The following is a 17,565-nucleotide window of genomic DNA, read 5'->3' as shown; positions in this document are numbered from 1 at the left end:
ATTCGATTGTTGGTTCAATATTTCTTTGATATTGGATTAAAGCTCGTTAAATTTTCCACTTATGGTAACTTGGTTGCAGAAGAGAACATGAGTTTTTCCGAATGGCTTATTAAAGATGACGTTGTTGTAATGATTTAACCTACACATTTGAGTGTACTCCTTTAGAGTAACTCATCTTCTCAATTGTCATAGCAACGGACGTGCAGTTGCCCTGGTGAGAGATTTGTGGTTCTTGTACTTTTGTTTGATTTTGTGGAGTTGGAAGACAGTGAAACCCATTGGCTTAGAGTGCTGCCTTTTTGACATCTGTTAGTTCTAAATTCAACTCCTCGACCGCATTGCAGTTCATTGCGTAAATAGCCTGAATGGATTTGAGGAGGCTGTACAAATCATTCCAACAGTGTATTCTGAAGGTGTTATTTCGAATGTGTGCATTAGCCCTATGAAAAACGAAGTGTTTTAAGCTTCATTGCTTATAGTAGATCGGCTGCATTTAGGAGACATTTTCTCCACGATCATTTGAAATACTTGCCCTAGCTATGGTTTTGCCGTATCTTGCCCCTTATATAATTACAGTCGTAATAATGCACGAGAACACAAAACAATTTGGAGACAAATTTCCTGTTTTCATGTGACGTTTTCATATTCCAAAATAACAATAATAACAATAATAATAATAATAATATTAATGATAATAATGATAATAATAAATACTCGCTCTCTTGAAGTTTTAGCTTCATCAGAAGTAGGATTCTCGAATAAATGTTTCACAAAGTTGTAGTTTCCAAGCTTTGCGTTGTGTTACATTAAAAATGGCGGCCCGAGAGAACGTCGCATAGATCAAAAGATGACTTAACTTCTGAGTTTTTACTAACTGGCGAAGAGTACTTGTATTAGACGAAGTCTCAATAACAATGTGTCAAAGTTCTAGAGTCAGAATAACTTTTTCGTTTTTAAGTGCAAATTCCCACAAAAATCAAACAAAATCAAATTTCTTCGGCAAGGCTAGAAAATTCAAATTTACTCGTCTTTTGCATATAGCTAGCCCCTAGCAAGAGTGCAAACAGGCTGTAGTTTTGTCCTTGAAATAGCTTTGTCTTTCCGAGAAAAAACGACATTTACGATTTAACCTTCAGACTCAATTTCATGCAATTTAGCGAGTCCTAACTGGGCTGAAAATCGGTTGAAAATCGACCATTTTCATTCGATTCGCATTTCGCAACCATTGAGCGCAGAAAAGTTGTGATACAAACAGCGTATTGTAGAACTATTCCTTGTCTAAAAAAGGACAATTTTAAGAATATTGGATTAATCTAATTATTTGACGGTAAACAAAACCAGCGTGTTCTCCAAAATCGAGTTAGTCAGTCGGTGAAAAGAATTGTCATTTTGACCGTGTGCCATGTCTCGGAATTCCACAAGATTTTACATTCTAAATATACTAGGATAGGTCTTTCAATATATGTAAAGTTTAGTTTGGGCTAATGGTTAGGAAATCGTCAAAATATTATTCAAAATCGTTCACAAAAGACACAAAATCACGCCTGCAACTACCGAGTGGGTGACCAAAAGTATCATCAGCATATCGGCATTTAATATACTTCAGTTCGACACGTCAACATTACCAAGCAGTATGAATGACATACACATAAAAATAACATGTTCACCTACTTCGGTTTGTAGTATCCTGAATCTTGCAAGCTGATTCTTTCCCTGCATTTCTTGTCAGTACTCATATCCGACTTTGAAGAAAAACAATTACTGTCTCAAGTGCCATGTATGTATCATTGGATGTATCATTCTATCTGTGTTATTTGGGTCGTTTGATTATACTACCTTAAGCCAGTAGTAACTGCTAAAGCGTTATTCCACGTGGGACTTTCGGGTTTCCATTTTGATGACGTTTGAAAGGCCTTCATTTTGACTGAAGATGTTTATCCGAGACCGGTGCGTTACAACATATTTTACATGGGGGTGAGGGTCGGGATTTCAAACAGAGTTACTTTTCTTTTTTAAGCCATAAAGACCTTGTTAGTATGTTGCATTTTATCGCTTTACCTAAGAAAGGAGGTCCTGAATTAGAACTAACACCGAGATATTTGAGAAATTCTAAGGCTTTTTCTTTCGGAAATAATCCCCACTCTACCCCTACCCTGTGTGCAAAGACTTTTGCTGGACAATATGCAAATAAGAGATACGGACCGATCGAAAATGGCGGCTTATTTGTCATTGATAATGACTGGGGATTTCTGCCTGAAAGCGGGTTGAATGATTGTATCGAACAACAAAACGGAAAACGTAGGAACATTTGCATAGGAACTTGGTAATACTGAGCGATCTGGGGGATTCAAATTCACCAGACTAATGCACACAGGTTATGAAAAGCTAATCGAACACCGTTAAAATGGCAGGATGGGAATGTTGTTTGATAGTCAAGACATGATAACTGAGCTAAGGTAGACATATTTATATTGTTTTATGCTTAAATCGTGCTGATATTCCTGTGATATTTCGCATTGAAGTGATTTAATGACAAAAACAATGGTAGCACTTTTGGTCACGCATTCGACTGCTGGCGTTATTTTAATTTTTTTGTGTGTGATTTGAATAATCTTTTGACGAGTGCCTAATCATTTGCCCAAACTAAACTTTACATATATTTAAAGACCTATCCTAGCATAGTTAGAATCTAAAATCTTGTGGAATTCCGAGACATGGCACATGGTCAAAATGACAATTCTTTTCACCGACTGACGAACTCATCGTTGGAGAACGCTTTGGTTTTGTTTACCGCCAAGTAGTTGAATTAATCCAATATTCACTTAAAACTGGGCGCTTTTGGACAAGGAATAGTTCTACATTAAGTTGGTTGTATTACAACTTTTTTGCGCTCAATAGTTGCGAAATGCGAATCGAATGAAAATGGTCGATTTTCAGCCCAGTTAGCACTCGTTCGATTGATGTCTGGACGTGAAATCGATAATGTCCGTTTTCTCGGAAATACCAAGATATTTGAAGAAAAAACTACACAGCGTTTTTACTTTTACTAAGGCCTACTTATATGCAACAGTAGGGAAAATTCGATTTTTCAAGCCTTACCGAACTATTTTTAATTTTTGTGTACATTGCTCTTAAAGCAAAACTCATTGAAAGATTCTGTTATTTTACGGTTGCAGTACTGGGGCCCATCAGGGGGACACCAACATGTCGTGTCCATACAAAGCTCTACAAATTTGGGTGAACGATTTCTCCGAACGGAGAAGGCGCGTATGTGAAACCACACAGGCCTTAATCTTTGCGAAGTTTTTCATATATGTTTAAGGGAACCGTAATACAAGATGACTCAATACTAAGTTACCAAATTTTGATTATCATGACTGGTTATTAGGGAACTTAAGCAACGACGACAGCGACGCCGAGGACAACGCCTAGTCAAAAATGATCTTATATTTTACTTGCGAAATTCGCGATTGTATAGATCTGTTCAGTACGCCAATGGCTCTAAAAACGTGTTCATTCTAAATATGCAATGACAGCGTTCCGTTCCAAATGGAAATACGAAAATTTAGCCGTCATCGGTCGCGTTCCACAGACTACGCAGAACTCGGTCATTTCACGTTCTTTTTTTACAGAGGACGGCAAAGAAATGTACAAAGATGTATAATGTGCGTGCACAACTATTGTTTTGCTCATTAAACCTTTTGTTTAGTGGCGTTCTCGTTGCCGTCATCGTCGTGGTTTGCGTAAGTTCCCTATTATATCAGAGGAGCCAGCAACACACTTTATCGCACGTAAAGAAAGGCATGTCAATAGCAACAGAAAGTCTACAGGGAGTAAAAATAGAATGGAATATCAATCAGAATGCTAGGGGAAGAAAGCCAAAGTAGACGCCTAAAAACGCATCTAGTTACAAGCGAGAGGAAAAGGACACTGCGGTCACAAGGGTTAACTAAAGAGGAAAGCCATGGTTAGAGCCTTATGACATTAACGGGGGTTGATAAACCGAGGAAGGTTAATCAAAATTTGAGTGAGCCATGCGTGGAAGTCGCGCGGGAACGAAAAAAAAGTCAATAAAGGAGTCAAAAGGAACTTGTGAGAAGAGGACAAAGCTGGAGGCACAGGGGTTAACATGGTAGAAAAGACAGGTAAGAGACTCACAGGGAACGCACGTTCCGCTAAGAGTTTAATTGACACCCCGTTTTACTCTCCTCTCTTTGATGCTGTTTGGACCCTTCTATCACTCTCTTCCAGCATTAGTCAGTGCATGTGACGCTCTCCTTTTGACTCCAGGACCTTTACAAGGTGTTTTAAGCTCTCTTTTACCAACTGTCTGGGGAGGACCTCCGGGAGGGACCTCCATATAAAGATGATTTGGGTGTTCGTCATTTCTTTTAGGGGTTGAAAAAGCGGTTTTGGTACCTTTGAAGGGTGTTTGGCCTTAAAAGGTCCTTAGCGGGAGCTTTTGCGATACCTTTTAGGGTATTGAGCCGAAAAAATGTGACAGGGAATAATTTGTTGCTTTAGTATTAGTACCTCTTAGGGGAGAAAAAAAATATCAAGCCAAGCCAACAAAACAGGATCTTGGCACCTATTAGGGGTTCTTTTCAAAATTCTCATCCTCGAGCATCCCCGTCGTTTTTCACTTCATCGTTTTTCGGGTGTTTACATTTCTACGCGAGTTGCAGGCGAGTTGCACGTGAGTTGCACGCGAGTTGCACGCGACTTCCACTCTATTGTTATTGAATGAAGAAGTGTCACTCTATCATCGGGTTATGTGCTCTTGAGCGAGAGCCTTTAGTGGATAATGCACTTCCGAGTGCGTTTCTTCACATAGTGAGTTTAAAGTGGATAACGGCGAAGTGTTCTCGAGGAGAGTTGGAGTTGAAGTAAATTTTGAGAGGTACCTTTGACGGACATGTTCCAGTCTGAAGTAGCCTGTTCCAGGCTCTCGGTAGCTGGGGACGAGCGAAAATAAGGGGGCGAGCGAGAGAAAAAACGAGGGGGACTTAGGCGAGAAAGGACTTAGTCCTCTCAATCGCCTCATAGAAAAGGTGGAGTCAAGCAAGGACAATTGTGGACTACGAGACGATTATATCTTGTATTTTATTCTTAGTTGAGGTCACGTACAGAAAAAAATACAAACACCATCGTACGTTTGTTTACAGCACTATAATAAGAACATTCAAACAAACAAAGAAACAAAATTTGAGCTTTTCGAATCAGTCGATCAGTCAAGTAATCAATCAATGGATAGTGCTAAGGCACTTAACAATATTTTCTTAGATACATACCTAAAATCAACCATGAAGTCAAATGAATCAATCAATCAGTCAGTCAGTGATTGAGCCAGTCAGTCAGTCAGTCAGTCAATGATTCAGTCAGTGAGTCAGTCAGTGAGTCAGTCAATCAATCAATCAATCAGTCAATCAATCAATCAATCAATCATTTGATCAGTAACGTTGTTCATTACGTTCTTCTGGTCTTAACCTTAGCTCATCTGAATCAAGATTTAAAAGACAGACTGCCTCTTGGCGATACCAATATTCATCAACAAAGCGAGTCATATATAGTGTAGATTGGGTTTTAATAGTTTTAACCAGCGGCCTTCACTGGTCGTTTTCTTTGCCTCGGTTTTCTTTGGTGGATTCAAAATGACGTCACAACCTTCTTTTGCCTTATCCTTGACGCAGGCCACATACTTTGTCACGTGATCGGACAAGTAATCAAGTGGGGAAGATCCCTGGGCGAGAACCTAAAGAAGCAAAAATGTGCGGAGCAATAATGAGTTCAGCAAACACTCTGAGTTCCTGCATTTGGATTGTGCACCGAGCAAGTTTTGGTATATCGGATTACACCGAATGATTTTGTTATACAAAGGAGCCCCACCAACCTTCGAGCTTCGTTCAAATTACGTTCTACACCAGGCCTGGTTCTACACTTTCAATCTTTCCCTTTTTTCCCCGTCCTGGACCTCTTTCCTACGTCGCATACCTATGACATGCTGTTAGTTGACAAAACAAGCTTTGTTTTCTGTCTTATCATCTCTTTCCCTCTCTTTCGCTCTTAATTCCTTTGAAAAGTTCAAGTAATAACCGGAAAACAAACGCACCTGATAGTGGAAGTCTCTTAGACTGAAATCTTTGCCCAGAGCTCCCTTAGAATAACTTCTGGCTTTCTTTATCTCCAGCTGACCAATCATGTAAGCGGTCGCTTGTCCGGGGTCGCTCTGGTACCGAGTCACCTGACGAGGTTATTAAAAGAACATTGCTCAGATGCTTTTCAAAAATCTTTTAACAACAGATGTGTAGAGCAAATATGTAAACTAACTTAAACAAAGTTTGGTACAAATGAAATGATTTCAGCAGGCATTTTTTCACACCCTAGAAGTTTTTGGTTCAACGGTAATTTAAGCACACACTCAAGTTCGTTGCTCGGTCAAAACGTTCATAGTTATTCTGACAGTTCTAGCTGGGTGACATAATTTAACGTACTCAGTTAGGTCGATGGGTTAAGGGACTGGGTGTAATTATCCGAACGACTATAAAGACTACCAACCTTCCATCTTGCTAGTAGCTGAATTACACTCTTTTATAAGAATATATTTTATAAGGATATCAAAGCTGAAATTTGCGAAATTTTAAGAACATTTTAAGAGTAACCCCGAGGCTAAGATTTTGAAAAGCGTATAATGTTGTACGTTGAAAATGTGTGAATACAACACAATTATATGTTTTTAACTTAACCCTATAATTTTTTTTCTTTCTTCATAACGGCTAAACTAGCCAAAAAAAGACACTATTCAGCCTGGGCCGGAAAAACAATAATCTTATTTTTAAAAAAAGACTGTAATTATTGGTACTGGCCGTTTTGAAGCCCACTGAACAACACCCTGTGTTATTTCTATTTGAAACGATATCTGTTGATAATTGTCGTTCTGTGGAAAGTATTTAGCTTTGGAAAAAAGATCATCTTAAGCATAATTGTATATCTACTGCGATCATAAAACCTTGGAGTACGTAAGCGTATTCAGTTTCTCGCGAGTATGGAACTACAAAGAAAATAAAATCAGCCGCCTGCTGTGATTCGTTGACTGTATTATTAGTTTAAAAAATTGTGAATAGACCATATTTGCATTCTCGGTATTAGACTGGAACTAGTTTGAAATTGAGGCTGATGCAGGGAGTCGTTTCAAATGGAAATAACATTAATCTCATGAGCCTCCATTCCAAGCTGCAGTTCCAGTCAAATATTGCTATCTCTCTATTGCTATTGCTATCCCTCTCTTAAAACTGTCTTGCGCTGTCTGCAAATGAATAGCTCGCGTTCAAGTGCGCACACACTTTGTAAAGAAGTTAAAATTTGTTGCTGTAATTATAAACGGGAGCTATTTTCTTACCTCCTTCTTGGCAAGGTCTGTATCGTCCCATGCATATTTACTGAAATACTCCAGAGCCGTGTCTCTTGTGAAACCATAATAGTGCAACCCAGTGTCCACGATCAACCGAATAGCTCGCCACACCTGCATTAAGAAGAGTACGAAATAGGAGATGACTGCGGCCATAATTTTGGTCTCAAATTGAGCGGGAATAGCAACGGAGTTGCCGTGAAACAAATGACATTGTTATTATTATTATTATTATTATTATTATTATTATTATTATTATTATTATTATTATTTCTTCTCAATCTGTCATCTAGTATTAGGCATTAAGACATATGACCAAAATGGAGTCACTTGCCTAACTACAGAAGTTACCTCGCTTAGTATGCATTCTGAGATGATATATTGGTATACCCTTATATAACAAAATAATCAGCAGCTTCAGAGTTTATTTGCGTTTTATACACAAAGCTGGTGCAATTTAATAAGGGATCGCCATAAAAATATTTCTGATGACAGTGGAAAAGTCCACTTACAATTGCTACAATCGGCTCCTTTGGCCAGGTCAACATGATATAACAAGTGTCAAGGTAAATGAAGAAGAGCTTGAGATCGTGAATTGTATCATTACCTGCCACTTCAACATGCCAAACTTCTGCATGGGTTCATACTTGTAAGTGTCAGTATCTTCAGCTATGAGCGGATTTTCAGCGTATAGAGCCCAACCTTCTATAAACGCCATATAATAGGTGACGCTATCAAGCCAACCAATCACACCTCCGCAGCTATCACGGAAATGTTCTATGTTACCTTGAAGCTGATATAGGAGAACAGGAACATTATGACCAACTAGTTGTCAATGAGCGAGTGGCCAACGAGGGGAAGCTGGGTTGACCCTCACTCAACCCAAGATATAATTTTAAACCAAAATGTTTAGACTAATCTCACATTTTAAGAGTGAGTGCGCGCAATCGTAGTCTCTTAGCATCTGGACCTTAGTGAGAACCAAATGAGATTTGCACCTCTTTAGTAGAATACGCTAAGTGTCTACTGCTGGGTCCTTTTAGTAAACACGTTCACTCGTTGAGGACTAATGCAAATCAGCGAACAGTTACACATGCAATACTTTCTTGGTCTTTTCATGAAAAAAAGGTTACGTCTGCATACGAGCCAAGTTGTCTATCAGGCCGGCGTTTACCTCCAGTTTCGGTAGCCTGAAGCGACTAGGAGTATTTCTACTCCCCCCTGGATGGGATGCTAGTCCAACGCAGGGTTACATTAAATTGTGCCTCCTAAATGTAGGGACGTGGCAAGAAATTTCAGATACACAGAGTACATTCCACTTGTATATTGCTGGTGAATCTGCCCGCATTACAGGAAACTATTTTGTTGATTTCTGTACATTTATCTTTAGATCTCGAGGAATGTAAGCATAGTAACACATTAACCTGAGTATGATGTCCAGGCCTCGCCTCATGAGCATTGACGCTCCATTCAGAGAATCTGGGACCTAAGTTTTCAAGGAAAAATGGAAGGTTGTATTTTGCACTTTGTGTGCAATCTGCGCCAGCACTTTGGTAGCTTTGAGCTCCACTCGATGGGTTCAGGTTAGGCTGCATATCAACTGGACAGATGGGCGTGGTAGCTTTATCTCCAGTAAAGTGGAACAGTGGAATAGTTTTGGGCGCAAGCAAACTCATGACCTGAAAGTGTAACAAGTAGAATTGACTGTTAGTTCTAGTTATAAAGACAACAAAAGCTTGCAGACAAAACAATCCACTTCTACGCATCTAAAACACAGCCGTGCGCCTTATTTTGCAATGTTTCTTGCTTTGATCATATATCGCCCGTGCTTTTCAAGCTTCGCTGGCTGCCAGTGCAATTTAGAATTAAATTCAAGGTTATTCCGCAGTATTGCTTAGCGCATCCCTACTGCGCATAATTTCACGCGTGATTAGCGCGCGCGCATTAAAAAACGGCGGCTTTTTCTTTATAGCTGGACTTCGTCATAGAGGTAAATTGTCATTTCCTCGCAAACGAGTATGGTGACCTATCATTTTTTTTCTGTTGTTTTGAATTGAGTAATAAATTTCTCTGTGTAAAATAAATATGAACCAATTCTCAGTGTAGGACAAAAAGCAATCATCGGAAACGTGAATTTAACAAGCAATCGTGATTACAATCACGGTGCTATTATAAGGATTTATATGGGTATAAACAAGGTGCTTTTGCTCCTAAACGGACATGGGGACCCCTCATTTTTGTTTCAAAATTTAAGTTCCTATAATATAAACAATCAATAGGCAAAGTTTCACAAAAATCTCAGTGCAGGTTCTATTTCAGTGGAATGACCTTAAGGTATTAGTGATTGCATCTAAAGCTATCCACGGGCTTGCGCCGGAATATATCAGTGATTTAATTGGTATGGAGAGTACATCGCGCTATTCTTTGAAATCAAACAAAGAACGCTAGCTTCTCCTTGAGTTGCCACTAGAGCGAACAAAGAGAACATTGAGGGACAGTGCTTTTTGAACTGCCGCCCCAAACCTATGAAACTTGCTACCCAGTAGTATTCGGAACACTAGAACTTTGGAAAATTTTAAGAATATGTTGAAAATGTATTTATTTAGGCTAGCTTTTAAAACCATGATTTAATTAGAATTAATTTTATTCATCTATTTGTTTACTTCCGATAAACGGCCACTTGCACGTGCGATCGACTATCAAAACAACCACACTTGCCTTTCTTGATTCCGCCATCCACAGCTCAAAGGCAGCCCAGCGCTTGGGGCAATATTTCTTTGCTCCTTCAATATCACTGCATTTTTTGTGTGCCTTTTTATCAGACTCGTTTTTAGGGATTGGTTCCGCGTTAAAGTAACTCTCAGACGAATTCAGCTTAGCTCTAAATTTCGTTACGGCAGTCTGATTGTCTGATTCTCCAGTCACTTCCCTTGCGACTTCCACAATCTAACAATAACAAAATCGTAATTTACGTTACGAATAAAACATGTCTGTAGTTAAGTTCCTGGTTTGATCAATATTACGCAAGGCCTTGTTATTAAAAAGAAACTACCCGATGACTGAATTTAGCTTCTCAAATCATTAATAATTCATCAAGTTAGAACAAAGAAAATCACAACCATGAAGAAGATTTGACAATTTTACTTCTCCGATTACTCCTTAGTTTAATTGAGAAGATCCATCAAACATTTGAGAGGCTATCCAAACACCTCGAATTTCGTCAAAAATACTCCGCTGCGCGTCGTCTTTTCAACTCTCTTCTTGGTGTTTGGATATCCCGATGAAACACTGTCTCTCGCGTTTGATATATGACTTTCCAGGGTTATCAAGTCCAAAAGTATACTTCACATTATCAGTGAAGTTCCATATCACAAAGTAGCCCAAAAATCTTTTGGGGCTAGAAATCGAAAACAAATATATATACAGTTAAGCAACGGAAAAAAGTAAGGGGAATGCAATGCTGTCTATGCCATGTGAATCAATGTGCTCATTGTTGTTTTAAGAGAAACTTTGTCAACTGTCCAATCTCTGAAATACTGATCCAAGGTGGCTGAGGTACAGATCCAACGGGCGCAGACACAAGTCTAAGATGGTGCAAGGTAAAAGTTCTGCATACGAGCCAAGTGGCCCATTAGACCGGAGCTTATCCCGGTTTCTGTAGCATAAAGTGACTAGGAATATTTCTCAGACTGCCCCCTGGATGGGATGCTAGTCCATTGCAGGGTTACCCCAGCATTAAATTCGCCGGTACCCATTTTTGCAATCGGGTGGAGAGAGGCACTGTGAAAATAAAGTGTCTTGTCCCAGGCTAAGGCTCGATCCCCAACCTTTCGATCCGGAGACGAGCGCACTTATACCATGAGGCCACCACACCTCCACATTCTAAGATGGTGTACAGTGCGAGAATCAAGGTGCTGTAGACACAGCCTCAAGATGGTGCAGATGAAGGTTCACGATCATGTACAGCTTCAAGATGCTGCGGATGCAAGTAAGTTCGCGGCATTTTTGACCGAGAACTAAAATGATCCATTTTAATCATTTTAATCAAGTTCACCCCTTTGTTTATTTTAGTCTTTGTCACATGTAAACATCCTCAAACTGATGATGGATACAGAGTATCTGAAACATGTCTTCAAAATTTAACAGTGTGTGTATTTTCTTCAAATGTGAAATACAAATGTGATGAAACATACCATGGGATAGAGAATGCTGAGTTGCTTTTTGCCGAGTTCATGAACTTCCATCGGGGTCATGGCATTTGTCGTGAAATACGACATGATTTGGGAGTAGGCCTGCGATCCATTCAATGCTTGACCAGTGGGTAGATATGGGTCTGTTGGCCAGGACGTGTTCTCTTTACCATCGAGCCAAACATACTTGAGTGGAAGGTTGGCCAAACCGCTGGACACATTACTCGGAACGCAGTGACGGATGTGTTCAAATTCGACATATCTAAAAATAAAAATCGAAACTATTAGTAAGGATTTCCTAAGATAAATAGTTGCTCTTTGAAAGAACATCTTGCCAACCAAGTTATTTTACACAGGACCTAAGTTGATAGCAGTTTTATAACTGAAATGGTCATCCTGCATAAATATGTTTATTTATTATTATTATCATTGTCAATATCAGTATCATTATCATTATCATTATCATTATCATTATCACTGTCATTGTCATTGTCATTGACATTGTTCTTGTTCTTGTTCTTGTTCTTGTTATTATTATTATTGTAATAATAATAATCGATTAAACAGCGACTTATGATCACTTGACACGATATTTCCCAATTAAAACATAGGTATACCACAAATGTCGCGATAACAGCTTTGATTCCAGCTAAAGTTATTTCTTCGGGCAAACGTTCATTTCAACGTAACAACAACGTCCGAACTTATGTTTAAAACCAGGAGCCATAATCGGGGACGGAGACCGTAAGTCTCGGGATTCGCGCGCACCTATGATATGGGACAATTTTTCTATTTTTAGAACAAATTGCGCCATCCTGACGTCATATATCCGCGCGGATTCACGCACATGTCGGGGGCTCTCGTGTGGATGTTGTCACGTTGCGTGATCAAATGGTGAGAGTTGAGAGATTCTCTTGCGTATTTTTCACAGCGATGGCAAGGAATAAGGCAGGGAAACGAGCCAGGGCGCTTATATGTAGTTTTATGCTCTGAGCTAACGGAAAAGGTGGGTTTTTCAGGGTCGAAAACAAGACTTCAATCTCGCGCTGGGAATGAATAATAAGATCTGCTCACGCTAGTTGTAAGCTTACGCGTATGTTGCGTTTGTTCTGACTTAAGAATATAGCAAGAAAGCTCTCTACTCTGGTATCGAGTTAATTTGTGAGTTTTTCAGACAATGGTTCGTCATAACAAAAACCTGTTTTGATGGTTTCTTATTGTTTCTGCTTGTTTGGTGAGTTTGCAAAAGTTTTTGAAAGGAAAGTCTGACGCGTACAATTAGCTCATTTGCATAGTGCAGCTCGTGCACTTTCAAGTCCGAGTCGGTGTTTTCAATTGTCAACAAATCTTGACAAAGATTTCTTTCGTTATCTTTTGTGCTGAGATGCTGTAACAAATTTCACGAACGCAAAAAAGGCTACTAACATCATGTGTGTTTCTTCAACATAAGCATAGTGAAGTTTTACACTGCGAAAATGAAAATAGACAAGGAGTTTTGATAACTCGACCAACCAAATCGAAATCGTTATTCCAAGTTGATTAAAGAAAGCGTCATCGTAACTTTGCTGATTATTTCTACTTTATTCACATATTTTCAGCTTAGCTTTTAATATGTTCTCAAACATTTATCAATCTTAAACATATTTAAAAACTGTAGAGTTATTGTTTGAGTTCGACGTACGCTTTCACACGAAAGTGCAGCGGAAGTACAATTTGTCATGTTTACTGACTGTGACAAAACACGCATCGGCGGGCGCTCTCATTCATCGACAACAGAGAATTTACTGGATTTTTACACGAATAAAACTGAGCAGTATCTACGGACGTAAAGTTATTGGGCCTTGATGAAACATCAAGCGTTGCTTACAATTCAAGCGAAACTCAAACTAGCAATTATTTTGTTTTACTTTTCGGTCGCGATAGACTGACCAATTCCTCGCAAGCGTGTGGCAAGAGGAACTAGGAAACTATGAAGTCCTGAAGCTCAGCTATATCTAAATATATCCAGCTAGTTTTTTGCTGTGTAATGGAAAAGCGGTTAACCTTCAACATATGTGAAATTTAAAGTGGAGTAATATACAGCTCATGTAAAAGAAGCATCCGTCGGAACACAACTTGGTCAGTGATATATATAAGCTTACAGCGGAACATACCTAAATTCGACACTGTCTTACTTCACTCAAACTGGAGCAGCTTACGACGAAAATACTTAAGCAAAATTCCAACAGACGTAAACGCGTTGAGTTGTGGGCCAAAAACATGAAAAATTTCGGGAATTTCAGACGCCATTTCCCCCGCGCGACATCCGCAAAAATCCTCGCAGCATGTACGCGCGTGTGCCGCAGGCGATGGCGCAATTTGTTCTAAAAATAGAATTATTGTCCCATATCACGGGGACAACCCCAATACTAGAAATGGCGCGCGCTTACGGTCTCCGTCCCCGATTATGGCTCCTGTTAAAACCTCAGAAGAAAACCACCAGAAAGTATAACTCGCCTAAATGACTCTAAACCGCCTACAGGAACACAGAGACATCAAATCAGCGCAATGCAAATATCAGGTAAGCCACTTTTACTTAAATTATTTTCTACACGTAGCATTTAGAACAATTTTCGAAGCATTCTCATACATTGCCTTATAAACGGCTAAAATTGTAACGCAATCGCCAACAGTACAATGTCACGTATTAATTGTATTCAACATCTGGGCCGCTTGTGCTATTACTAGTACCTTAACAACTGGCTGAGTGGTTCTCCTACGTAAGTCACAAGATAATCCTCTATGGTTTCGCTGACATTTTTTCCACCGTGTGTCTTCTTCCACTCGCTATCAATCTCTTCTGTGATGTTACTGTAGTAATCAGGGTCCAGAAGGGGTTGAACGACCCAGCTTTTTAAGACACCTCCAATGACAATACCAGTGGATTAATCCCTGAATATCTACAATCTCGATTGGAATCTCGAAAATATTACCTCGAATCGACCGAGGAATTCTGAGAATAAATTGGCTTTTCCACAGCCCCGCACCAAGCAAAGTTGTGGAACAGCCTTTCTCATGAGCTGCGATCTACAGTTTCTTGAAGAGAATTTGGACTTAAACTGCGTCATCACAGCTTTGAATAAGACAAGGCATCCTTGAAAAGCAGCTTTAGTGATATGATAGGTTTTTATTCTTATAATACTTTAGAAAATAGCCCAAAGAAAATACGCCCGCTGATTGGTTTAAAATCTTGTTTCTATTTAACAATTATTCGCCGAAGGCGAACTGAACATTGATGAATATTCACCGAGACGAGGTCGAGGTGAATATTCACCAATGTTCGCTGAGCCTGAGGAGTTAAAGCTTGGGAGTTCGTGGACATCCGGGATTTTGCTTAGTTGGTTATTTATGTATTTTAGTGTGGTGACAGTCATCTTTCGCCCACGTTCTCTTCTTAATCAGTGGTAAATGCCTCCACCTGTGGACACAGGGAAAACCGAAAATCTTTTAACCCGGCAACAATTCTTTTAGCTCAGTCAAAAGAGCACACAAAGCATCGCAATTAGGGAAAAATACAGAGCAATATTTGGGTTCTAGCGCAAAAGCTGAGATAATTGAAGATGCATGGATGTGTGATTTACATATGTATAGAACGTCAAAATGCGAATTACAAATTCTTAAGTGCTAATTGTTTCGCAATGAGGACGACCGCAGCCCGGCCCCCTCCACCAGGATTCCTCAGTATCTACCCCCAAAGGTAGATTCTGGTTCCTTTTCAACTTTCGAATCACTGGCGACCTTATCAACTCCTTGCTATTTCGTATTTCAGAGGAAATCGAGGAAACAAAAGAAATCGAACTGCGGTTATATTAAGCAAAAACAAAGAAAGACTCTCAGGCAGGAAGCAGCCATGTTGCGCTCGCCTGTATGGTAAAAACGGCGCTGGTTTGTGCTGCCTGAATTTCCGTGACTAACTCTATTTTTTTTGTTCCATTTCGTGACCAAAGCCTCATCGCGTGATTGCTGTGCGAACAACTAGGGAGCGAAACGGTAACATTACTATGCAGTGCACGTAAGATTCGTGATCACAGGATTATGTAGACTGATTTACTGGCGTCTTCGCTAGGAAAAGTTAATAGGTTTGCAAAAAAGAGCTCCAGACTAAAACAATCCCACAGTGACCAGAGTGATCTATTGTCTTAAAGGGCTATTTAATTCTCGCAATACCTGCTAATTTTAAGTCTAATCAGAAGCGGGCCAAGGCAGATCACATACGGTAACCTCTAAATTTACGAATGGTCTGATTAATTGCCAAAATATATACCCGGTGCATCTCTCATTATTTAAGCGTAATAAGCATCTGTTCGCGGAGCGCGTGTAAAAAAAGCGTTGAATGTTCCGTAGTTTCGAGTCAGCAACTGACAACCGTGGCGGAAATTGGTGCAAATTGTTAGCACAGCGCAAAAACAACAATTACGCAACATGATGGCCTTACCTGTTGAGTTGTACGAGGAAATATCCAAGTACTGTCTTTTGATGGTGTTAATTCCAGCTTCACACTCCTCAACACTACGAATCATCCCTTTCCGCACCCCCATCTTCATATTTTCAATGTACTGCCAAATGCCTGCTTTGTGAGTCTTCAGCTTCGATTCAATCAGTTCCACATCCGATGCGTTGTAAGGTTTGTGATAGAGACCCAATCCGTTATAAACAGCGTATCCCTGAAAACAGATTTCCTGCCAGCAAAACAAATTCGGTCCCATCATCCAATCCCCGGCGTAGTAATTCACGTCATAAGGCCGACCGAACACATGCTGAAGGTAATGCTTCACTTGTGCAAGCACTCTTCTCTCTCGGGGTTTCAACTTGTCGCTGTTGATCTTCTTTCCGTTGATCTCGCTCAAAAGATCCAAAGCGGTGTCCGTTCGTTTTTTGATGACGGATGGTGAAGGATCATAAGCCACGAATTCCGTTTTAACCCTTTCCGTGGTCACTTCTGGATCCCGATACACATCATAAGGGTGAAGTTTGTAATATGTTGCCTTAACACGATCGAGGAATTCACCAAGTTCCACTCGTTTCGCTTCCTCTGAAAATTCACATAAAATGGACTCTGTTGTTTTCTTTTCTTCTTCTTGTTTAGAAGTAGAACCTGACGATTTCTCATTCTTTTGATCGTTTGCTGCAATTGCAATCAACACGATTCCCACAATTAAGAAGATCAGTGCAACAGCCAAGACTACAAGTGCGATAATTCTCTCTTTTGAAGACCCTCTTCCGAAGGTGGTGTGCGGACCTTCCGAAACTATCATTTCCGTACTTGTAGCTGACTCCATGATTGGTAAAAATGGTTCGCAGTCTACAGGTGTTCAATACCTTGTACGATCAGTTCTAATCCTGTCGCTTGTCGGTCTAGATCGTAACTGCCACTCCCATTAGAGAGCCCCAAAAGGATTTTGTGGTCTTACTTTCCGGCACTAACACCTATACCGTATATGGTCTGATACATGAAAGAATGTGATAAGTAAACTGATAAAAAAAGTTCTCAAAACAGTCAAAGGAAACATCTTTCATTTACAGCTTTACTAAAAGTTTACAAGAAGAATTTGAAGCTGTCTGTCTCTTAGTTCATGTGACGGGTTATTTTAAACACTCTGCACCCTGAGAAAGTGTTTGAAGTCTAGCTTATTCCTTTTCATCTTTAATTTTGGCAATATTGTTGCACAGTAGATATCAACGTCTGTTGCTCACTACTGAGTTCGTTACTTTCGGGTAAAGGCTTCGGAATTTTGTAGCAATGATGAAATTACACCGTGAAAATTTAAATCTAAGTTCGCTGGTTTATTACATACGCTCTGCTCTTATTTTATGTGAAAAAATGCCTTTTTCGACGTTAACAGTTTACTACATTCTCCCTGCTCTTATTTTATGTAAAAACATGTCTTTTTCTACACGTCATCGACGTTAAAGTTTACTACATTCGCTCTG

At 39.7% G+C, this 17,565-nt stretch overlaps 1 protein-coding gene across 1 annotated transcript; it reads right to left on the bottom strand.

The window, feature by feature from the left end:
* Positions 1-5,087: 5,087 nt before the first annotated feature.
* Positions 5,088-17,067, bottom strand: LOC110045310 (uncharacterized). Its single transcript, XM_089295804.1, has 9 exons — positions 16,070-17,067; positions 14,326-14,497; positions 11,599-11,857; positions 10,124-10,351; positions 8,830-9,084; positions 8,013-8,198; positions 7,397-7,519; positions 6,110-6,241; positions 5,088-5,752 (listed from the first exon to the last, which is right to left on the bottom strand). Exons 1-9 carry the CDS (start codon positions 16,911-16,913, stop codon positions 5,561-5,563), a joined length of 2,391 nt encoding a protein of 796 aa, XP_089151930.1. The 5' UTR covers positions 16,914-17,067; the 3' UTR covers positions 5,088-5,560.
* Between the last annotated feature and the right edge of the window lie 498 nt (positions 17,068-17,565).

The sequence above is a fragment of the Orbicella faveolata genome, unplaced genomic scaffold (genome assembly GCF_042242905.1).
Source record: "Orbicella faveolata isolate gen_17 unplaced genomic scaffold, um_ofav_v1 contig_26, whole genome shotgun sequence".
Classification (NCBI taxonomy): Eukaryota; Metazoa; Cnidaria; class Anthozoa; order Scleractinia; family Merulinidae; genus Orbicella; species Orbicella faveolata.
This window is presented reverse-complemented; position numbering and strand designations above follow the sequence as displayed.